The sequence below is a fragment of the Eutrigla gurnardus genome (genome assembly GCF_963514095.1).
Source record: "Eutrigla gurnardus genome assembly, chromosome: 10".
Lineage (NCBI taxonomy): Eukaryota > Metazoa > Chordata > Actinopteri > Perciformes > Triglidae > Eutrigla > Eutrigla gurnardus.
Window position 1 is genome coordinate 21,652,619 of NC_139924.1, and position 23,093 is coordinate 21,675,711.

Sequence of the window (23,093 nt, forward strand, 5' to 3'; positions counted from 1 at the left end):
TAACTTCTCTATACTTACTACATAATAATAATAATAATAATAATAATAATATATCATATTCAAACATGAGAAAAGACTTCATCTCCTGCCATAAAACCCTGAGATTGGTAAATAAAAATGAGGCTTAAAAGGCACTCAGAGCCATTATTCAAAGCTAAGTAGAAACATCATTGTTTTGATTGTGGTTATTCTATGACCACAGCATTATGCCAAATGAGTCATTATGAGTCACTAAATAACGATGATGAGGAGTAATAAACCTTTTGCTTCAAGTCTTGAAACGTGAGTCATCTTGCCGGGGCTCAGTAGGCAGGTTTGCTCATGTACTCCTCCATTGTCTGTGATGAGAGCAGAGAATTCATGAGTAATTAGAAAATAACTATGGCTAACAGTCTGTTAAACCTTGAAGTACCTCTTGGAGTGTGTCAGCCTCCTCTATCGACACGGCCACAGCTACTTTGGACGTCTCTAGAACTTCTCCTCCCATCAAGAATTCATCTAGGATGAAGTAAGCCTTCTCAAAGTTGAAAATGATGTCCAACTCACACACCTGAAACAGGATGCATACCATTTATTAGACTAGATATGACTTACACATACGTGTACACTACGAAAGCTGATTTCACCCATGAGAGGAGATGATAGACAGCTTCTTCTGCTGTATTATTGTAAATAACATAGAAATGGCAAAAAGAAGAAAGAAAAGAGATCAAAACAGACAAGTTCTACAAGATAATTATAAACGGCCTCTTTTTCATATCTTTTCACTTTTCCATCTTCTCTTTCCACTCTGAGCTTTTATTAATGAGATAAGCAGGATGCCACGTCAAGTGGTTGTGGAGCAGATGCACCTTCTGGACACCAGGGGGGGTCGGAGTGGAGGGGGAAGGAAAAGGCATTTTGCTGAACTCCTGCAGTGTAGCACAGTACAGGAGTCGCTGTAGTTCTTGTACCTTATTGTACACGAATCTGAACCCTGACCTCAACCCCTTTCAACACCTTTGGGATGAACTGGACTTTTAATGGAATCATATCATGATACACAATTACCTCCTCTAAAGTAATAACAAGTATATACTAACCCACATTTCACTGAATTTGCACAAAAGTTCTTAATTAAATGAGAACATAGTCAGTTGATTCAAAACAGGAGTATACAAAACCATGTAGTTATTTCATGAATGCTTGGTTTGAAGCTTGACTTTCTTACATTGCCGAAGTATTTATCCAACAGCTCGACATATCTGTGTAGCACTTCAAGTGCCAACAGCTCATTATCCCGGGTCTCCAGTCCAGTGCAGAAATACAGGCTGGCATACCTGCATTCAAAGACAATGACGGTCAGATGAATGAATGATGAATTGGTCCATGCATGTTTTACTTCTAGACCAGATTATTGAAACTCCTTATTAGCATGATGCTCTAAGACTCTCTCGTTGATCCAAAATGCTGCCGGTCATGTCCTGACAAGTTCGAGATCACATTACTCCTGTATTAGTTTCTCTGCCCTGAATTAAGAATTGAAAATCCTCCTCCTCCCCTGCAAACCCTTAATGATCAGGTATCATCATATCTTAAAGAGCTCTTAATACCCTATGACCCTACAAGATCACTGCGCTCCCAGAAGGCCGAGTTCCTTGTATTTCCTAGAGTCTCCAAAAACAGAATGGGAGCCTTCAGCTATCAAGCTCCGCTCCTGTGGAACCAACTACCAATTTCAGTCCAGGTGGCAGGTAACACTTATAGTTAGGGCTGGCTCAGACCTGGCTTGGACCAGCCCCTAGTTATAATGATTTAGGCCTCAGGGCTTCCTCTGATAACTCTCTCCTCCTCTCCATCTCTATCATTGTTACTAACTTGAGTTCTTCCCTGGAGTTTTTGTCTTTTGACTTTGGTTGTACCTGCTGCTGGGGCCCTGCTTGACACCCACTGATACTACTTTTATTCTTATACTACTAGTGTCTGTACAGAAACACTGTGCAAACAAATCAATAAAAAAATGCCATTTCAAAAGCTAAAGGTCATTTGTTTTATTTTGATTTATTGGTGCACTAGAACACATCATATAGAACAGATTATTTTGTCCACTCCCACAAACTCTACTTTTATGACAAGGTTGTTATTCTGAGTGAAGGTAATGAAAAACTACGAGAGGGTAAGGATGATCCAGGTCACGCACTGTGTGTTTAACTATAGACTTTTACACCATGCAGGACTCGAGCATGGGTGTGCCTGTGTGCATTTTGATGCAATAGCAAAGAGGACACTGTCAAGTTAATCATTAAGCACAAACCCAGTCAAAGGTGGTTTGTGCTCAATACTTACCTGCCAGGAAAAGCCTGCTGATGGCAAATCGCGGGCGGAAAAGCTTCTATCATGATAACAGAAATCATAAATCAGCTGTATCTCATGTAAGCACCTCTTGTAAACGATCTTGAGGTCCCTCCATTGGAGGAAGTTGCAGGATCGTGTCGGACGGGCCAACACTAACATCATCATGTCGCGGATCACCTTCTTCTTCTCCCGGTCTGTTACTGGCGTGAACCATTTCTGCAGTCGCAGCTTCCCCTGCCGGCTGAACAGCAACAGGAAGCTCATCTGGAGCGGAGACGGGCAGAGGCAGCAGAAAACACCGGCATTTGTCTCTTCTTGTGTTCAGAATAAAATGCCCAAACAGATGGAACATATTGTGTTGAGAGGGTTTAGGCATAAATAAAATGTGAGCTTGTCAACAGAAGAAACCAAACACAGTCATACAATGAAGCAACACACACACACACACACACACACACACACACACACACACACACACACACACACACACACACACACACACACACACACAATAATTAAACTCCCATAGAGTTGATTGCAGCTGAAGCAAAACCATCCGTGAGTGCACTCAAACAGCAATTTCGATTTCACAACTGGAAAATGTGAAGAAAGAAGTGTCACCCTCTCTAAAACACCTCCGAGTGCAATAACAGTAAATGCAATGTGTGTGTTGTGCAAGAGCAACTAATGAGTGTTCTTTGCCCCGAGGCACAGCAGCACTTCTTTTCTGCAATAGCATACTCCAGAACATGTGAGTAACAGTGTCTGCTGGACAGAGATGAAGAATGATTTGAGTTACGCAAAAGCTACATGATGGTTTTATCGGGAATTGAGGATTAATCCTACTGTTTGAATCATTAAAAAAAACACATTTAAACGTCTGCAAACGAAATCAGTATTTGGACATTTGCATCCATTCGCTTTGAGCTTACGTTGTATTGAAGTTTGATACATTTGACAAGTCATTCTGCTGCTATTTTTTTATCAGGATCTTGAACAGAATGGCGCCACTACAGCATCAATGTAATGACCTTTGATCAAGGAAGCAGCCTTGGAACCAAACTAATATGTGGTAATAAAGAAGAACGTGTCTTTACTTTTTCTAACAAGAGTAACCAGAGGACACATCTACCTCAGGTGTTTATTGCAGTGTAGTAGGTTAAATATGATTGCTACCCGGTAGAAAGAACAGCAACAAACTTGGATACTCACCATTTTGTCACAGCAGTGAATAGAAGTGACCCAAATTCAAATCCTTCTGACATAAAAAAAATGATCTCAAAACACTAGATTCCTCTCCTCGTGCCTTTAGAATTGGCTACATTGTCGCTCTTCCCACAAATCAGTGCGGTCAGACTGCACACCTTCTCCAGTCAGAGCCACGCCCCGTTGCGCTCCAGCTGCTGATTGGATGCCGAGGAGCAGGTGAATCACTGTAGTGCAAAGAGCGCGGAGATGTGGGTTTAATACGCTGCTCAGGCTGCAGTGAAGGAACATGTTCTTTTTGTCTCTATTGATACACAGGCTGCACATTTCTGCGATATGTGTCCCATCGCATGTAATGTGTGCAAATTGAGTTTTCATTGTATCTTTTGCGACAATAAAGTCAAATGATGAGGTAAAAATCCCAAATTTGAGTTACAAAGTAAAAATCATGAGAGGACAACATGATCATTCTATATTTAATATTCCCTAATGCTCGGTGTATGTTTGATGTTTTTACCATTGTAATCCATCCTGTTGTGTCTGATTGTTTTATAAATGCAGTTTGAGTCGCCAAACAAACAACTAAAGGAAAGGCCACATACCGGTGTTCTAACAGACAGATGGACTTCCTGTCGCTGGGTGGCCGCTGGAGTTGTCGCGCGCTGATGCAAATCCAGTGGATCCACACGTGGTTTCGGCCCCGCGTAAAAGCGCCGGAGAGAGCTGCGCGCAGGGAGAGGCTGCCGGAGCAACGCCATGTCTCTGTACCGCAACTCCGCCTGGTTCCTGAAGGGGATGACCGAGTTCACCAGGTAAGACTTTACCTTCATCTGCCCTGCTCGCTGCTCAGACGTCGCTGCTGTATCATTTCAGAAAGTTAACGTGGAAGAAAATGTAAAGATTGAATATTTATTAACACTGAACGGTGACTGCTCATATTAGTGGCTTGAAATAAATTCTGCTCTTTGCCTCATGATCTTTTTATTGTTTTTCTGCTTCTAATGTAAACATCACAGGGCACTTGGAGTTGAGTTTTATCATGTTGAACCTTTACAGGCACAGTTTGGATAGATTAGAGGGGTTTCACTCAAATACACAAGCAGTCTACACGATGGACTCCTCATCTAAAATAGAGTATCAGGGGAACCTCAACTCCTCTTCATTAGAAGACTTATTTTATGATGATACAAATCTTACTGATGAACAGAAAACATCATGAAACGATTAGTCTATTAGTTAATTGACACATAAATGATTGATCTATTTTTGTGTATATATATATATATATATATATATATATATATATATATAATCACTGTAAATTTAACATCTTGGGGTTTTGGACTGTTGACCTGACGAAGTTGCGATGGCCGTTTTCACAACGTTCTGACATTTAATAGACCGATTGATAAACAAGTAACTGAGAAAGCAATCATCAGATTAGTCAATGACAAAAAAGAATCAATAGTTTCAGCCTTAATATGAATATCAAACTGATGTGTTTAGGTTATATGAGGTCAAAGAGGTCATATGAGGGCTAGATCTTTGAAAGGGATAAGACTACTTAATGTTTCTACCGGTAGTTAGTCAGCGACTGGAGGTTCCAGTTCACCGACCTTTTGATTGTCACTATTACTGCATCTTTGAATCATTGATTTACGTATTAAGTGAAGTTTTACAGTGACTCAGCGGGAGCCATTTATGACCATAAGTCGGTTGTTCAACCCCAACAAGGCTCTAAACACTTGATCCGTCCTATCTGATGTATTGCAGCCCCGAAGGCGCCTTTCCTCATCAGTATACAGCAACGGCGAATTGCCTGAAGAGGTGCTTTTGTGATTGTTTCCCGTCTCCCCTTTGTTCTGTGTTATCACTTCTGCAGAGAGCTGCCCAGCAACCCGCTCTGACCCTACACTAATAGCTCTCGGCATGACACCGACGAACAGAGCGGGCATTTAGTCTCAGTATTACCCCCCCATCCCCTTCATCCCCCATTTCAGCCGCCCTCAACAATGGCATCCAGGACAATGGGGGTAATTGAAGCCCTCGGTGCCACACACACACACACACACACACACACACACACACACGCACACCGATCCTGCTGTCACCAATCGGTAGTCTCACCCCAAACGCCTTCTCATCAGAGATGATGCCAGGCACACTCGCATCTTCATTGTATCTGTACAGTAAAGCTGTGAAGAGACGCACAGTCAACTGGCTGACCTCAAACACTGACCCTTTCTGCCCCCCCCCCCCCACACACACAGACACACACACATTTTCACTCTCAGACCTGCCTCTATAGCGCTGCTGTTGCTCTACACTGAACTTGGTTGTGATTGGGTAAATGTTCATGTCCTGCAGGAGTGCCTTCCTGTCGGCCTCTAAGACATTTGATGAGAAGGACCTGGAGGTGTCCGTGGCTGGACGTGCCTTCATGATTACAGGAGCCAACAGTGGGATCGGGAAAGCTACTGCCATGGCCATCGCTAAGAAAGGTGCTTCACTAACGCATTGTAAAAAAAAGTATCTTTAAGACTAACATTATCGGGGGAGTCATTGAAGCCACAGTTCACCCATTGGGTCCCACCACAGGAAACCCTTCAGAAAGCACAAGACACTTAATACACACTATTAAAACAACTTCATGACTGAGCAGCAACTACTAACACACATAAAGTAGAAAGACTCGGTGGATCCAGGTCAGCCCTTACACATATTCCTTGAATAAAAATAAATGTGTTCAGATTACCGTTTCCCTCAGCTGGAAAAAGAGCAGCGTTAATTCAATCTTTGCCCCAGGAGGAACGATCCACATGGTGTGCAGGAACAAGGACAAGGCCGAGGAGGCCCGGGCTGATATCGTCAAGGAGACGGGAAATAAAGTACGGCATGACTCACTACTCAACATTTTATGAAAGCACAGACAACCTTCAAATTGTCTGGTTCCAAGGACGTGACATTATTCATTATTCTAAATGGTCGGTGTCTTTACAGGAGGTGTACGTCCACATCCTGGACCTGTCTGAGACCAAGAAGGTCTGGGAGTTTGCCGAAGCCTTTAAGAGAAAGTACAAGGCCCTCAATGTGCTGGTGGGTGACGCTATGTTTTTCCTGTTGACTCTTGTCAGTGTACACTTTAGCTCTGTTTCTTTTCTCATGTGTTGTAATCTATGCAGATCAATAACGCAGGCTCCATCATGAGTCAGAGGGACGTTAACACCGAGGGGCTTGAGAAGAGCTTCGCCACCAACGTCCTTGGTGAGTCAGAGGTCAGGTGTGAAGGAAAAGTTTGCAAGAGGAGAAGAGGCAATAGTTCTGATGTCTTTATATATATTTCTATTTCTTATTGTCTACTAGGAGTTTACATTCTCACCAAGAGTCTCGTCCCCCTGCTGGAGAAGAGCACAGATCCCAGAGTGGTGAGTCTGAGAGACACAGCCTGTGTTGGTTTGCCACCGTCAGCATCTCCTACTAACAGCTCCACCGCAGGTTCGTCTTACCTCACAGACATTATGGAAGCCTGTTATTTTCAGAACTTTTATGAACAGGTCATAAACTTGAAATATTGCTTTGTTGGTCATCATAATCCATCACCTCAGTGAACATTTAACGGGTTTGAGTTCCCTAATTAATGGTCGATTGCTGGTTGCATCAATTGTTTACTGAGGTATTAACTAAAGGGAGAAATAGGGTCATTTTCTCATAGACTTCAAAACAATCAGACTTCTTTTTGCAACCACAGGAGTCGCACCCTGATGGCCATTAGAAAGAATGCAAGTTCAAAGCATTTGCTTCACTTTTCAGACCCGGAGGTTGCTGCCTGGTGTTTCCTTACTCGACGATAACAGACATTTATTTAAATGAATATTTGCAGGATTATGACTTTAAATATAACATTTAAATGTACTTAGTTACATTCCAACACTATATTACACTATATTACATTTGTTTTAAATCCTGTCATATATCTTCTGCCGCTCACCTATGGCTTCCTTCGTCCATGTTCAGATCACGGTGTCATCAGGGGGAATGCTGGTGCAGAAGCTCCGGACAGGAAACCTGCAGTCTGACAGGGGCCGCTATGACGGCACCATGGTCTACGCCCAGCACAAAGTAAGAACACTCACCACAGTCCACAACTGATGGACTTTCAGGCCTCACTGTCCTTCAGTGTTTGTCAGGAGGCAGAAATGTATTTTCATGTCAGGATGTATGATAGAAAGGCTGGACTAGTGTCATAACTCTATAGTTAACTGTATGCTACATTAACAAAATATAAGGTAGATATTGGCAACTGATGTGGGCCTATATCTTGTGTAATATATGTTGTGTTGATAAAAATGGTACAGGATGTTTGATTTTATACTGATTGTGGAGTTCATTCATACTTAAACGAACCTTGGTTCAATGGTTGTAAATTTGTTATCCTGCTAGAGGGAAATGGCCAAATTTAAAGATACAGCAGTTTACATACCAGACATCAGCAAGAGTTTTATATGAGGCCACGGCAGACTGTGATTCATGGAAAAGACACTTGACTTAAATCTGTGTGTGTGTGTGTGTGTGTGTGTGTGTGTGTGTGTGTGTGTGTGTGTGTGTGTGTGTGTGTGTGTGTGTGTGTGTGTGATATGTGTGTGTGTGTGTGTGTGTGTGTGTGCTCCAGAGGCAGCAGGTGGTGATGACAGAACAGCTGGCGAAGGCTCACTCTAATATCCACTTCTCCGTCATGCATCCCGGCTGGGTTGACACTCCAGGTAGCGGTAACCCCCTCACACACATCACATGAAGAATTAACATCCACCTTTTTTTAGACACATTCAACTTTAAATCCTTCTGTATTTAAAAATAAAAAAAATTGCTAAACTAATACGTTCCTGCCCGTCTCTGTCCCAGCTGTGGCCAATGCCATGCCAGACTTCCATCGCTCTATGAAGGACAGTCTGCGGGCCCCGGAGCAGGGGGCCGACACCGTGGTCTGGCTGGCTGTCTGTGAGACTGCAATCAAAAACCCCAGCGGGCATTTCTACCAGGGTACGTGGCTAAAAAAAACGTGTCCTTTTGCGTATTTAAAAAAAAAATGATTTGACAGAAGAGACAAAAAGATAATTGTAGTACATTAGTATTTTAGTACATTGAGATGAGAGATGAGGAAGAGAAGCAAAGACTATTGGCTGAATTGTGTGTTTGTCTGTCAGCATGGTGTGTGTCTGTGTGCGTGTGTGTCTGTGTGTGTGTGTGTGTGTGTATGAGGGTTTGGCCTTTGTCCATTGCAGCTGGAGTGGAATGTTTTGGTGCCAGATACTACCAGAGTACAGTGCGTCAATGAGGACACACACACACACACACACACACACACACACACACACACACACACACACACACACACACACACGGAATAAAGTAATGATTTTTCCTTGGTTGAACCATCCATTTTATGCTTCTTATCCATGTCAAGGTCACATCAATTTAATTTTTTATGTTGTGAGAAATTATAGTTATGAACTTCTGGGAAGTAATACTTCTGGGCCTTTTCTCCTGGTTATCCATAATATGGTATTCATTCTCGTGAAACAAGTATTCAATTGCATTCTGTGTGGTAATAAAAGGAACCCTGCTGGAATCCTGGTGTTTGTTAGGAGTCTGTACTCCGATGTGAGCAGCAGACCAGGGATTCAGGTCTCATAGATAGTCCTGGTACGTTTACACCCTTTTGTTTGTGTGCAGACCGGAAGATGGCTTCCACCCACCTGCCGCTGGCCTGGACCCGCAGCTCTCCCCTGGAGGAGCAGAAGTTAATGTCTCTGCTGGAGGACTTGGCCAAGACCTTTCAGCCACACTGAGACAGCGGGAAGTGGTTTCCAGAGCGTCACCGTCACTAACACCTACCGTTCACACTGACTCGAGGCTGGGCTCAATCTTTCGCCCGTCTGACGATGTAACACGCTGCAAGAGAGGGAATAGAAATCCAGAATGAGTCTTAAAATGGGACAAATATGAAGATGAGAAAACCCGGCCTCACAACGCATGCTTCAACTCACCTATAACGGAGGGATGAGCGACATCTGTAGTGCTCTATAAGTATACGATGACGCATTTTCACATTTAACTTTGTAAGGACTAAACGTGTAATTGTAAAAAAAAAAAAGTGTTTGATGAGCACCTTCATAAACCCCATCCACACAAACAACCCCAGTCTGTTAACGTGACTTTATGAAAGTTGTCAATCAGATGGGAATCTGATGTGACCGAAGTCACTCACACATGGTATAATTAATCCACAACACCGGCTATGGGTTTCAACCGCTCGTGTCCCGATGAGTTGCAAACGTGCAACGTGATGTGTATTTAATATCCGTGGAAGTACTGTGCGTTTTTTTGCCGTGTTGTAGTGCATCTTCTGTATTGTGCAGGTTGAGCTGCGTCTATTTAACACACCATGTTGCAAAATGCAATAAAACCATGTATTCATAATATCTGTAGAGCACCTTTTAAAAAAAAAGGCCTTTTACTGACTGTTTATCTTGTATTGAATAAAACAAATGACTGAGTCTTTTGTGTCTCATTGTTTAAAATCAATTACAAAGTTTGGAGAAAAGACAACAGTCAAATTAACATATCAGAATATCTTTATTAAGCATCGGTTCTTTTCTCTCTCGACTCCGATTTGAGGGCCCAGAGAGACGTACCTCAGGACTGTGTTGTCAACAAAAGTATTTAAAAAATACAATTATTTTTTGAGAGAAACATTAACAACAGCGCCTTTCCAAGCATCTGAAGTCCAACCACATGGAAAATGTCAATATACAGGGTTTGAGATTATGGAACTGTGGTGAAAATGGGTCCTCTTTAAAGTGTTGACGGCCTCTCATCAACACGAAGGCTTTCCAATTCAAGCGTTTGAAAACAAAATGACTCCTTTTAACAGCTCTGGTGAAAGAAAATCGTAAATAAACCATTTACAACATGAGAAAATCCATTCTTTCCTTCCTGCCTGCGTCTGGCCGGCAGTGGTAAAAATCTGTTTCATATTCTGCTGTTTATGTAATCGGCTAACCCTGCCATCCATCATACCTTTAACATCTTGTCCATCTGCTGTGTGCAGGTAAGCCTCCAGAAAGCCTGGTATCACCAAAGGACATGATTTAAAAAAAAAAAAAAACAAAAAAAAAAAAACAGGAGCACGTCCCGTTGAGTGAAAAGGGAGAGCAGAGCTCGGACTCCTGATTGTTCGGTAGCATCATCAATAACCTGTAGATCCCACATGGTGCTTTGTGACAATGACTCTAATTGGGGTTTGACTGACATCAGTTAGCCAATATTGTTTATTATGAGCTGCTTGATTTCTATTATAGAGCCATTTCTAATAGGACTACATTCAGAGTCTTCTAATCCACATTAAAAATGGACTAAGGGGGTCACGAAAATGTTGCTTTTTATTAAAGTCCTCAAAGCTGCACAAATCATTATTTTTATATTACAAATGGCTGTAATAACTACATTTTATAATGTGAAATGTGTCGGTTTCAGTGATAAACCCACAAAGAATTATTACCCAACTTTATAATTATTACAATTTTCATCATGAATACTTAGAATATTAAAGTTAAAGGGCAAATAAGCCTCATTTGTTTTTCCCGAACAAGGTTGATGTTTCTGAGCTTTCACACCGCAAATAAAGACATCAACCCATCAAGTTGTATATTTATGCTCTGTAAAGTTGTATGCTCTTTATGCTCACTTTATTACACCTCTCAACCTTCCATTTTCATAATAATAGCCCTATACGATATTTGCATTTAGCGTTTCCGTGTTGTATGCCGGTTTGTAAAGGCCTTTACGAAGAACAATTTAAGGCATGTTTTATCGAAGAGCTTCCAGAATACAGACGTGTCAGAAATGCTCAAATTTTAAAATGATTAACTTTTGTGCAAAATATTGGCTACTGCACTATTAAATAAGCACCTGCTTTCAGTCCAACCCCAAGTATTATTGTGTGACATCTAAACATCACGAGGAAAGGTCTTGATAATATGAAGCAATATTGATTAATTCATTGTTAGGATGTGAAACTGCATTATCCGACACTGCAGTCCATCTCAACATTAGTTCTACTTGATGGGCACCAAAAAAAAAAGTAAACAACCACTTACAGTGATAATAGATAAATATTTTACTACAAATATAAATATACACTACATGATCAAAAACCTGGAATGTGACTACATTTTCAAATCAGGAATCCCAACATTATGATGCTATTATTTTTCCCCACTTACAATAAGGCAAGCGTTAGTCTATCGGAAGGTACTAGCCGTTATTTACAAGGAAGCTACGTGGAATCCAGCTGTGACCCCGCCCCCAAATCGGAACTTACAAAAATTGAAAAAAGACAAAAAAAGACCACGGAGTTTTTTCAATTCAGTGCAATGGTGAGAGCGTTGTGAGACATCCTTAACACACAGAATTTGCAACATAAAAAAAGAAAAGAAATTAAATGCAAACGAGAGACGCGAAGCTTTAGAAAGAGGTGAGTGAACAGTCATGAAACCACTAAAGAAAGGCTTTGTTGGTGCATCCTCTCTTTAAGGCTTTGGAAGGAACACGGGCAGCCTGGATCAGGCCGATTGGCTGATGATTCAGCAGTAATAGTACATGTAGTGTAGAGTACTTATACCTCAGTGCCTTTCTGGAAGGAGGGAACCCAATTTTGTGGCACCAAAAAGAAAGGAAAAGTCATTCTTGTGAGGCATTAGAATTGTACACCATTAGTGCTACATGGTTATCCGCTGTACCTCCGCGTTTGAACTTTTAGAACGGGAGCGATACGTATCGAGGAGGTGGCGACGATGTGCTATTGTTATCTCCACCAGAAGAGATCGCGTGTGCGTGAGTGTGAACGTCCGTGTCTGTCCACGGCTAACCTCGCATTCTGCTGCTTGCAAACTGCATGTTTTCCCAGAGGCCAGCTATGGCTGCATGCTCGAGGACCTCTGGTGGTTGTGGCGACACGGCTGGCGGAGTTCTGCACTCTACCGGGAAAATTACGTTGGAGACTTACAATTATGTTGATGGCACTAATCAAATATTGATTAGTAATCTGACTGGTACACCTGGAGTGTTTGCATTTGCTCATTTCCCACGCCTCAGTGACGTCGGGCAAACATCCGACAAGCCCATCACATTTCGAGGAAGCATCTCGGAGTGCATCAATGGAAGAAGCTGTTCTATTAATCTGCCTTCTACGCTCGAGTGATTACACATTAATAATGGTGACGACCGACATGAAGAGACCCTGTCCAGTGACAACCTACTGATGTAAAACCTCCTGAGAGTGATTTAAGGCCAACTAGTGAAAGAAGGGGGGGAAGGAAAAAGAGAGGGGGGGAAGACTGACCACTCTGATTAGTGAGTCATTTCAAGCAACTATCCACTTTACACATGATGCAGGACTATATACACATGGTTAGGGATTGTGTTTTCGTTTTTTTTTTACATGTTACATTGTGACAGCGACTGAGTAATATGCAGTTAGTGGGCCACAGTAATAAGCAAGCTCATGTATGTTTACATGTATGTTTGAACAGGATTGCCAGGTCGGTGTTTTAGTGAAACCTAACTTTACAGCAATAAAAAAAGTGACTTTTGTCCAAAGGAAGCATTTGGAAATATTAATATAATGTAAACACTTATATCAATACTTCTCCTCTCATAGGAGCAGTCGTTACGATGCGCGCGCACACACACACACACACACACACACACACAAATTGTGCTTCGGGTTCTGTTTCGGATCAGAGCAAAACGTCAAATGATTAGTCACACGTTGATGTAGGACTGACAGTTAGTGTAATTAAATGTTTGAGAAGCAGAAGGAATGTGGAGGGATACACTGTCGACACACACACGCACACACACACACATACAAAACACACACACGCTGATTCTCCAAGCGCAGGCCTGGCTGTAGCTGAAGATCCCAGGAGTGATGGGGAGAGACACTGTACAGAGGGGTTTCCATGACACTGGAAGAGTGGGCTGGGCCAATCAGCGTGAAGAAAAGCCTGTTGCTAAGCTACAGCCAACCACCTGCGTCACATCCCAGATCTGTGGAGACAAACAGCCAATAGACAGACGATAAGAGGCCTGGTGCAAGGCTGCAATTAAGGATTCTGCATTATTACTGAGATTATTACTGTTTTGGCTTCAGTACCTTCTTTAGACTTTCTACTGATCATTTACAGAAATTAATAGAAAAGGAGAGATAAAGGAATGAAAACATGACTACGTGATTAAAAACAGCAGAGAAGGAAAGAAGGTTTGCCAAACATGTTTGAACCCATGGAAAAAAGTTTCCTTTTTCTAGTCGGGCAGACTAGACTAACATACTCGACTCAACAACCCTCTGGTGTCTAGTGGGTGCATGGCTCAGCCTCTTGCTTTTTGTTTTGGTGAAAAAAATCCTTTCATTTATTAACACAAGGCTTTTATTCTGAAATATTTACAGTGTTGACTCCATAAATTAATTGTGGATTATTAATATTATGAACAAATTTGGATATTATTTACAAATGAGCTCAGGCTTCTTCAGTTTATGTCTGAAATAAATAGAAATTACATTTATAATTAAATTAGATTAGATTAAATATTCTATCATGAGAGAAAAACTGCTCAAGCAGGCATAAATCTGATATAACAGCTTGAAATATATAATTTGATTAGTTTTGTTTGGACAGAGACCGAACACATGCATGAATCATCTGCAATAAAAGAACTGTTGTTGACCTTAACAATGCGGTCGCTTCCACAAGTGACCATCAGGCCTCTGGATGGGTCCATGTCCATGTGGGCAATGTTGTGTTTCCCCTCGTGGAACGTGGCCAACGGGGTTCGACTGCGCAACACAAAGAGAGCGTTTAATCAGAGTCGCCCTCAGCACTCTGAAAACGGGTGATAGAATGTGAACAATGATGACAACATTTGGAGAACTCCTCGAACTCACTCTTCTTCTTTGATGGTATCAAAGCAGGCATCGCACACCCGCACGGGGAACTCGAAGCCCATGAGCGGGAAAGTGGTGCGTTTAGAACTACATTTGCCACAGACAGCATTGCCGCACTTCCTGCAGTGGTGCTGCAAAAAAAAGAAGAAGGAAAAACAGCCATATATCAGCATGACTGACGGGCTGAAGGCATGACCACTAAAGACACTGGTCAGACTCTCCTACCTGTCTGAGGCCCATGGTCTTAGTGTCCCACATCTGCTTGATGTTCCAGAAGAACGGCTGCTCACATTTCTGACATGAGTCGCTGTCTAACCACTGGGGAGCCTGCAGATACACATGCAGTTGAAAGGCTAATATTAATCTAGGACTTTGTGCTGAAATACTACACATTCTGTTGACCATTACACATGTATTCCCATTTAACATGACAGATGCTAGATAGGAGTATAGATATAGAGCATATAGAGACAGAGTAGAGAGCGCTGTCTGTATGACATTAAGTCATGAATGAAACTAGAAATAAAAATTAAAACCAGAAATAGTCAAATTTGAAAATAACAATAGTGTATACAATATCTACTCATACCAAACAGTAAAAAAAATTAAAAAAAAAATTAAGTCTGAGCTAATTATATCATCACACCCTTATGGGAACTCTGAGAGGAAAGTGAGAACATTTCTTTTATTATTTTTTAAGTTTTTTCATCTGTGAAAGTGGGGGGGGGGTAAAGTTCCTTTTTTTCCCCATAATGTCTCACACAATATTAAAACTCACCTGGAAGAAAACATGAATGCTTTTAATCCTATTTCAAATATGGGGTAATTGTGCATTACAGCCTCTTGTGGCCGGAATGAATATTACCACAACAAACACGACAACACAAACAAACCAAACCAAACCAAAAAGCCTCTCAGGGCTTTTCGTACACCCTTTATGTGTGTGTCAATATTAATATCTACACAAACCTCTTCTCTCTGTGTGTCCATGTTCCACACTGCCATGCCTCCGTCAGCTGAGCACGACACCAACTGCCTGGTCAGCTGGAGGTAACGCAACGCCTGAACACGCTCGCTGGGGGAATGAAAATGGAGACAAGTAATAATTAGAATTTAATAATAACATTAATAATTATTTTATTTTATAATTGAATTAGTATTCATTTTAATAATAAGAGAATCAGCATCCAGCTCTGCAGCTCGACACAGAGCATCTCATCACAAGTTTTCTTGGCATTTCGTCTGCGTGCTTATTGTCTAATTCAGTCGTCAGCACTTGTGAAAGCTCATAGGCAAACATGTCCAGCAACAAAAAAAAAGAAGCTTTGATAAAAGGCGCTACATGCTAGCTATGAACAAGAGGTGAAACCCAATAAAATAAACACACAGAGATGAATAATAAGTGGACACTTACTCTTATTTTACTGACTTATTTAACTACACGTAATACTCTGAATGCCAACCGTCATACTGTTAAATCCCACATATGGAAGTCTATAAATTACACTTTAATACATCGGTGAAATGGAGGAGAAAAAGAAAAACAGAAGTGACAAACAATAAAGACTGGGTCAAAACAGGATGTAGGAGCTGTCAGACCTACATCTCTCCTCTTTACGAGTGTCTGAGAGACAAATCCTGCACGCCCCAGTGTGCATGGGCTTTGATGGCTAGTGAAATAAATATATAATAAAAATATGTATAAATGTGTATATTAGATAAAGGCAGAACCGGTGCCTGACACCACCTTCTCTCCTGATTTAGTTTTCATGACAAACACAGAGGAGGTAAAGCTAATTGCTTTGCTAAACTTACTGGTGCCCCTGCAACAGTAACGTCCGTCCTTTGCGGCCGCCGATGTCCCACATGATGACGCTGTGGTCGGAGGCCCCCGAGAACAGCAGCCTCTGGACAGGGTCCCACCACAGGGTCGCTATGCTGCCTGGAGGGTTCGGAGGGACGAGCAGAGAGAGAAACAGAAACATGCCTGTTAGAGCCTGATGAGGGGACAGCGTTATCATCCGACTCGTTAGCTCCACCCGGTGTCTGCTGGGAGAACTACAGGGAGCTCAGACCAAACGCCTTCAACCTGTAGTTCATTACAGCTGGAGCTGGAGAAACCCCTTCATAAAGAGTTATTACATCAATTAACGACGTTACCGTTACACCACCGTGTTGCATTATGGGATATGTATGCCAACATAGTACCCAGTGTTTGAATACAGTTTTATTTCATTGGAAACAGAATGCAATTCACGTTTTATTGGTTTCAAACTAAAATATCTCACATGTTTTAGCTTACTAAATAGCATTGTCTTGAAGTTTTGGATTCGGGAGAGAGGTTTTCATTTTCACTAATATTTTTGCACTGTCTAACCACAGCAATAACAAAAAAATCCCAATTCTAAAATGAATGTCTGTCTATTAGTATAAGCTGCTAGAAGCCAGCTTATAACTGAGAAACCTGCTGGTTTGCTTCTTGCCCGTTATCTTACTTGCAAAATGGAAGCAGCTGTGTTTGTTGTTCCCGACATCCTGGCTTACCAACGTGGAGTTTTTTTTTTTTTATGGCTTTGTTCTAGCCAAGGTTTTATGTTCTGTTCTTAGCCTTTTGGCTTTCATTCAACAAGGGAACTCGTATTGTTGCATTCAGCTGATCAGCTACGCGGCGCGGACCATCTGCCCGTTCTTCAGAGGGTAGAGCAGATTACATATGCTTAACACTCGCTGTGCTTCTCTGCCTATGAAGCCAGAAGTGCAGCACAGGGCACAGCCTTTCAAACGCTTTAACTACATTTCTCATTTTGCTGAATCACAGATTCACTTCAACTAGAATTGTTCCCACATTTCCAGTTAAGCCTTCAGCCTTCAGAAAGGGGGAAAGGAGCTCTGGGACAGACAGCAAAGCTCTTAAAGTTAGACCAGTCATATGATGAATAATAGCCTGTGGCAGGTGGCGGCAGGAACTGTACGTGAGACGTTCATACAAAGAGCGCCATACAATGGAAGCCTGTCATTGTAAAGCCTGCTTGGGAACTTCATCAGACATGAACAGACCACACTATTGGATGTGCATTCGTGGCCACATAAATCACACTATTTAGAGCTAATGTAGGAAAATAAACACTAGGTGTAGTTGCTAATATAAGCCGTGTTTAATTTTTTCTCTAGAGGGAAACTAAGAAGGGAATCTGGCAATTACTGTAAAAACCAAAAGCCCAACCACAGCAGACACGGGTAATATTCTCAGAGGTGGAGGAAAGCCATTTTCTATAGAAAAAAACCCCTGGCACCACACCCATTAATATGGATTATTATATGTCCAGTCAATATGTGTTTTCTTGAAAGCGCATCTTCAGATCAACAGCGTTTATATTTCCTAAATGTTAAAAGGCACACCAACACGACCAACCTGTAAACAATAGATCTGTGGTGGGGGGAAAAAAAAAAAAGGCTTTTTGAGAAGTGCAGCTCGTCATCGGGTCAGATGAGTCATCCCTCTGTTCTCAACAAGCTCATGTGTGATAAGTGCCCAAAAGAAGAACACAGGGACGTGTTTGTCTCGCACAGTGCGGTGTCCTGGCGGCTCATTGTTGTGGGATCCATTTTCTTGGCACGGCTACGAAAACACCAAAGCTCTTGAATAAAAAATCCCGTCTGAGTGATGCCCTCCTCCATTTTGCAGAGTGATGTCTAAACGGCTGAAATGAGTCACCGGGCTGCTTGATGAGCATGAAAACAACCCGGTTGCCAGATCTCAAATCAAACTAACAGATATGGGGATTTCTAGAGCAGGAGGAGAGATAACTTTCCCCATCGTCATCCAGATCAAATGATTGGATTTCTTGTGGAGAAGTATGTGTCACATCCTGCCAAAACAGCTCTTCTCAACCCCATAAAGCTGTTTTTCATCACGCTTCCATCGTGCAAACACTGGAGAGTTTCTTACCTTCGTGGCCCTTCAGCGTAGTGATGGTGGTGTACGTCTGCTCCTCCAGCTTCAGCAGCGTGATCTGTCCCGAGTAATCGCCGACAAAGGCATGCTGTGTCTCGTGATCGTATCTGAGCAAAGAGTCAGGGCTGTAACTCAACATATGTATATATATATATATATATGTTCATGGACAGATGGGCCAGGGTCAGGTAGGGGGCCCCTGGGCAAAAGCCTCTGTTTGAAGTAACTGCTAACATTTTTTCTTGGGGAGTCACAAAGAGACACACATACGACCACAGAGACCTTAACAAGGTGCAAAACCACCAGAGGCACAAACTGAATAAATAGAGATGCACAACAACCACAAAGAGACGCAACACAACTACAAATATGTGCAAAAGGACCAAAAAGAGACGCAAAACAACAACACACATTTGCAGACGGACCAAAAAGAGGTGCAAAATGACTGCGAGGGACAAAACGGGACACAAAACATGCACAAAAGGGACGAAAAATCGACTATAATAAGACAAAAAATGACCAAAGAGACACAACATGATTACAAAGAGAGAGAAAAAAAACTAAAGAGAGGAAAAACAACTACAAAAGATGAAAAAGGACCAAAAATCTCTCTGTGTGTGTGCATGCGCAGGGGCCCATTCTCTTATAATGCGTCCGTGTTTTTACTGTAGACACATGGTGAGCGACTGAAGGATACTGTAGGCAGGAGGCCCAGGCTGTGAAGTAGTGTCTCCCCAGCATGCTGCCACTCTGGGTGCACATCCAGCTCACGCTCTTGTCGTGGCCAGTACTCACCACCCACTGACTCTCCAGGGAGAACACCATGTCTGACACCCGGTTCTGGTGGGCTGCAACACACACACACACACACACACACACACAAAGTGTTACAACAGACAAGCAAGTCACGTTGGACGAACATCAAACAAGATCACCGTCTATTCCTTCGGGCTTTACAGCAGAGCCGTCATGGATGAGCTCCATCTAAGACTAATTGGCCCTTTCCATGTGCTGATCCCACCAGAGGCTGTGCTTGGTGTCGCCGTAATCCAGACTAAGACAGACGAAGCCCTTCAAACAGTCCCCCTCTAAGGCACGCACTTTTATTGCTGTATTCAACGTCTCTTCAACGCTCAATGTTAGGTCTGAATATTTAACTCGACTACAGCATCCTATCGATTTCACTCTAAAGAGAGGATTCAAAGGGGAAATCACTGCTGCACATGCGTAACAAATAACATGACACGCTATCAGGAAAGACTGTACGACTGCATTAAACGTATCTGAGGAGTGCTATATCAGATACATCCACTTATTATGGCTCATCGTGATGCAAAGCATCACTAATAAGTAAAGCTCTGAATGGCTCATTTCGTTCTTCTTATAAAGATAAGAAGAAGAGAGAAGATTCATTAATAGAGCTGAGGCCAAAATAAACCCTGAAGACATATTTATGCTACGCGTGTACTTTCTATTCTAACCCGTACTACTTTGAGGTATCGAGGACGTTCTTAACATATTTCCTCCTCTTGCCCTTCCTGCTTAATGACCAAACCACGGCTCTCCGTGGATTCGCTAAGTGATCTTTCTCGGCCCTCTTTCCTACTCCAGTGCTCCTTCTCTCTTTGCTCCTGGAACTGGATGACCTGACGAGCATTGAAGAAGCATTCTTACGTGAACAACTATATATATTTAACTACTGTGGTTTTCTCTTCTCTTCTGATGTCCGAGGGATGTCACGGCGCAAGGATTTTTGTGAGTGAGTGTGTGAGTGAGAGAGGAAAAGCACTTTCCAATATAATTTCCATTACTCTGGCATAACAATTCATAACCAGACTGAACATACTGTGGGTATGCCGTTTTTGAAAAGCAGTGGCCAATGGGGCTGCTTTAAAAGAAGAGGAAAAAAAATCAATATCCCCTTGTCTGCAGCTCCTAAGATGAAATGAATACCGGCTGCCAAAAGGTAAATGGCGATGTTAAGCTCCGCCTGCCATTGAAGTGCATAGGAGCGGCCGCTTGTTCTGCTTGATCATGTTTGTGCCGTTTGGGGCTCTGCTGCTTGATCTGGTTACAACTGGTGGAAGAAGCCAGATGGAGCATTCCAGTGGCGACATGTGGCGTTGTGTCCTCCAACGCCAGCCGGCCATTTGTTCAGATCATTCACTGGGGAGGCTAAAGGCCTGCCGATGTCCACTTCATAATAATGAGATATATATATATATAGTCTGTTTGGATTTCAGTCCAGCTTCCATCACATTGGCGTTAAATCGGACTCACACTTCTGCGTTAGCGTCCTCGTCCCACGTTCTCACCTGGATATGTTTTGACGTGGCTCATCTTGTTGAAATCTTCAGAGATGAGAAACTCCTAGAAGCAAACAGAAAAAATGTTAAAAACAAATAACTACCCTCCTGCCCCTACAGGCGCTTGGAGGAGTCCAAATATTGAAATATTTAAACCAGATATGCAGGTTTGGGTTTTTTTTTTTTTTTAAAAGCTAAACTGTTTGAACATACAGGAAAAAGCCTGGAGCGAGAATATGAAGCCATTTGTTGGAATCAGCTTCACTCACCACAACAGCTCCGTTGTCCTGGCCTATGAAGATACGCCTGCTGTCATGGTGGTACGACATGCAAGAGCACGGAGCTGCAGGAGAAAGAACATTCGCCTTGAGTAGGAAAAGCCCTTCTATACATGCCATGATGAAGAGGGGTGTTCAGTGCAATACTAAAAAAAGATCCATAATTCCTTCCCACATTGAAGCAATTCGCTCTTACTTACAGGAGACTGTGTGGTAGATGCTTGGCCAGTACTGGCCGCTGTCTCTTTTCAGCCAGACTCGGATGGTTCTGCAGGAAACAGTCAAAAAAACGTCACATTCACAGCCCTCTTCGATGTCTCCTCACTAGTCTAGTTTGAGTCCTGAAGCTCCACTGTCGACCACAGAACTTCTGAGTGCATCTCTAATCTTTGACTTAGCGTTTGTACGGACCTACCCAGTGAGATGGGAGATGCTTGATGTAAAAGAAAAAGTGAGACTTGGCACTTTTCAATAGAAGTACTTCATGGAAATATCCACTGAAGAGAGCCCTCGTCTGGGACTGGCCTTAATCCTCGTCTGGGAAACAAACGCTAATTCTATTTAGACATAATGCTTGATTATGTTCACAAACAGGGGAATGAGGACGGCCCCTGTAAACAGTGTGTTGAAATCATTTCCGCTGGTGAACACACACTTTCTTATCATTACCGTTGATGATTCAATACTGAACCATTGCAGCTTTACTTTTGTTCTAGTTGTTGTTCATGCTTCTTTTGATGCTTATTTATTCATTATTCTTTCAATAAGCGTTGTTGTGCACATGCGAGCACACCCTAAAAACCATATGAGAATAACGTTGTAGAGATAACGTTGTAGAGGTGAATGCTATAGACAGCTGCATCGTTGCCCCACAACTTCCCTTTTCCACATCAAGTGGGTTAGATTAGTGATGGAAACTGCATCACGTTTCTTCACAGATACTAGGTTCCGTTATCTGTAAATGAGGATGTGACACTTAAAGAATGACAGGCACAGTATCACTCTCAGTGAAAGTGATGGACCCGTTACATCTTGACAGAGACCAAGGGTCAGAGAGAGTCTGTCAAAATACAGTATATCCTGTGCTGCTGCCTTCGGGTTTTGCCTTTATGTTGTAAATCAAAACTCCAAAACATAAGGATTTCCCATTAGTCAAGATGTGTTCAGGTTAGGTATGGGCAGCTTAGATGTCAGTCATTATAAAGCAACTTGTAAAGATAAATGAACCACTTAAAAAGGTACCCTACTATTGTTTTCGTTGAATCAAACAGTCTTAATGAATGATTACGTTTAAAACAAGGTCCAGATAAAAGCATTCAAACCGTTATCATTATTACGAGTAGCACTTGAAGGCAGCAGTCGCTAGTTGGGGAAAGTAATGTTTGCTGTGAACGTTAGCTCGCTAGCTAGCTAGCTAGCTAGCTGGTTAAATCAATATGGCTCAACGCGTTAAAATACCGCGACGTACAAAACTGGTGATTAAAGCCCAGCATTATAGATGAGAACCAACTGGCATATTACAGTTCAACTATAACGGCTGGTTGTTTGGTCGCGGATATGTTATGGGAGTGACTCTTGGTGGGTTTGACTCCGCACACCCTCCTCGGCTAACCTCGGTTCCAATGGGACATCCTAAAGTAAACATTTCACGAGAGGGATACACAGGTCTCCTCTGTTGTTGTCCATATACGTCCAGTACGCCAAAAACTATGAGTGCAACCAGCAAATAGACTGATCCCGCTAGCTACTGTGGTTAGGCTACCGTCTTGCCAAAAACTCACCTGTCCTCGCTGACCGTGATCACTCCATCTTCTTTTGGTATCAACACGGCCGCGTTGACAGCGTCCGAGTGTCCCTCGATCTTGTTCAAAAGAACCGGTCTGGCGGTCTGGGGCCTCGAGTGGATCTCCGCAGCCATGGTTTAAGTATCCAGTAGTGTTTTCCTTCGGCTGTTTTTCCTCCTCACTCGCAGTAGAGGAGGATCAGCTGACACCCGGAGCCGCTGTCAG

The 23,093-nt window shown here is 42.4% G+C and overlaps 2 protein-coding genes across 5 annotated transcripts; one reads left to right on the plus strand and one right to left on the minus strand.

The window, feature by feature from the left end:
- Nucleotides 1–126: 126 nt before the first annotated feature.
- On the minus strand, nt 127–23,091 carry wdfy1 (WD repeat and FYVE domain containing 1). 4 transcript variants are annotated; one of them, XM_084020029.1, is made up of 15 exons: nt 22,866–23,091; nt 21,285–21,352; nt 21,076–21,149; nt 20,816–20,870; nt 19,198–19,348; nt 18,495–18,607; nt 16,361–16,487; nt 15,515–15,620; nt 14,771–14,872; nt 14,546–14,676; nt 14,329–14,437; nt 2,420–2,598; nt 1,211–1,319; nt 413–550; nt 288–338 (listed from the first exon to the last, which is right to left on the minus strand). In XM_084020029.1, the coding sequence occupies exons 1-15, from the start codon at nt 23,000–23,002 to the stop codon at nt 303–305; spliced, it is 1,635 nt and encodes a 544-aa protein (XP_083876155.1). In that variant the 5' UTR covers nt 23,003–23,091; the 3' UTR covers nt 288–302. The 4 variants fall into 4 exon arrangements, 3 of the variants coding, with proteins under 3 accessions (XP_083876154.1, XP_083876155.1, XP_083876153.1); XR_014597879.1 differs by lacking the exons at nt 288–338; nt 413–550; nt 1,211–1,319; nt 2,420–2,598 and adding exons at nt 11,693–13,246; nt 13,287–13,650 and having other exon boundaries at nt 22,866–23,090; XM_084020027.1 differs by lacking the exons at nt 288–338; nt 413–550; nt 1,211–1,319; nt 2,420–2,598 and adding an exon at nt 11,693–13,650 and having other exon boundaries at nt 22,866–23,090.
- dhrs12la (dehydrogenase/reductase 12-like a) lies at nt 4,202–11,995 on the plus strand. Its single transcript, XM_084020035.1, has 10 exons — nt 4,202–4,352; nt 5,908–6,041; nt 6,346–6,428; nt 6,541–6,636; nt 6,723–6,804; nt 6,904–6,965; nt 7,555–7,659; nt 8,210–8,300; nt 8,440–8,577; nt 9,271–11,995. Exons 1-10 carry the CDS (start codon nt 4,297–4,299, stop codon nt 9,384–9,386), a joined length of 963 nt encoding a protein of 320 aa, XP_083876161.1. The 5' UTR covers nt 4,202–4,296; the 3' UTR covers nt 9,387–11,995.
- Nucleotides 23,092–23,093: the final 2 nt, after the last annotated feature.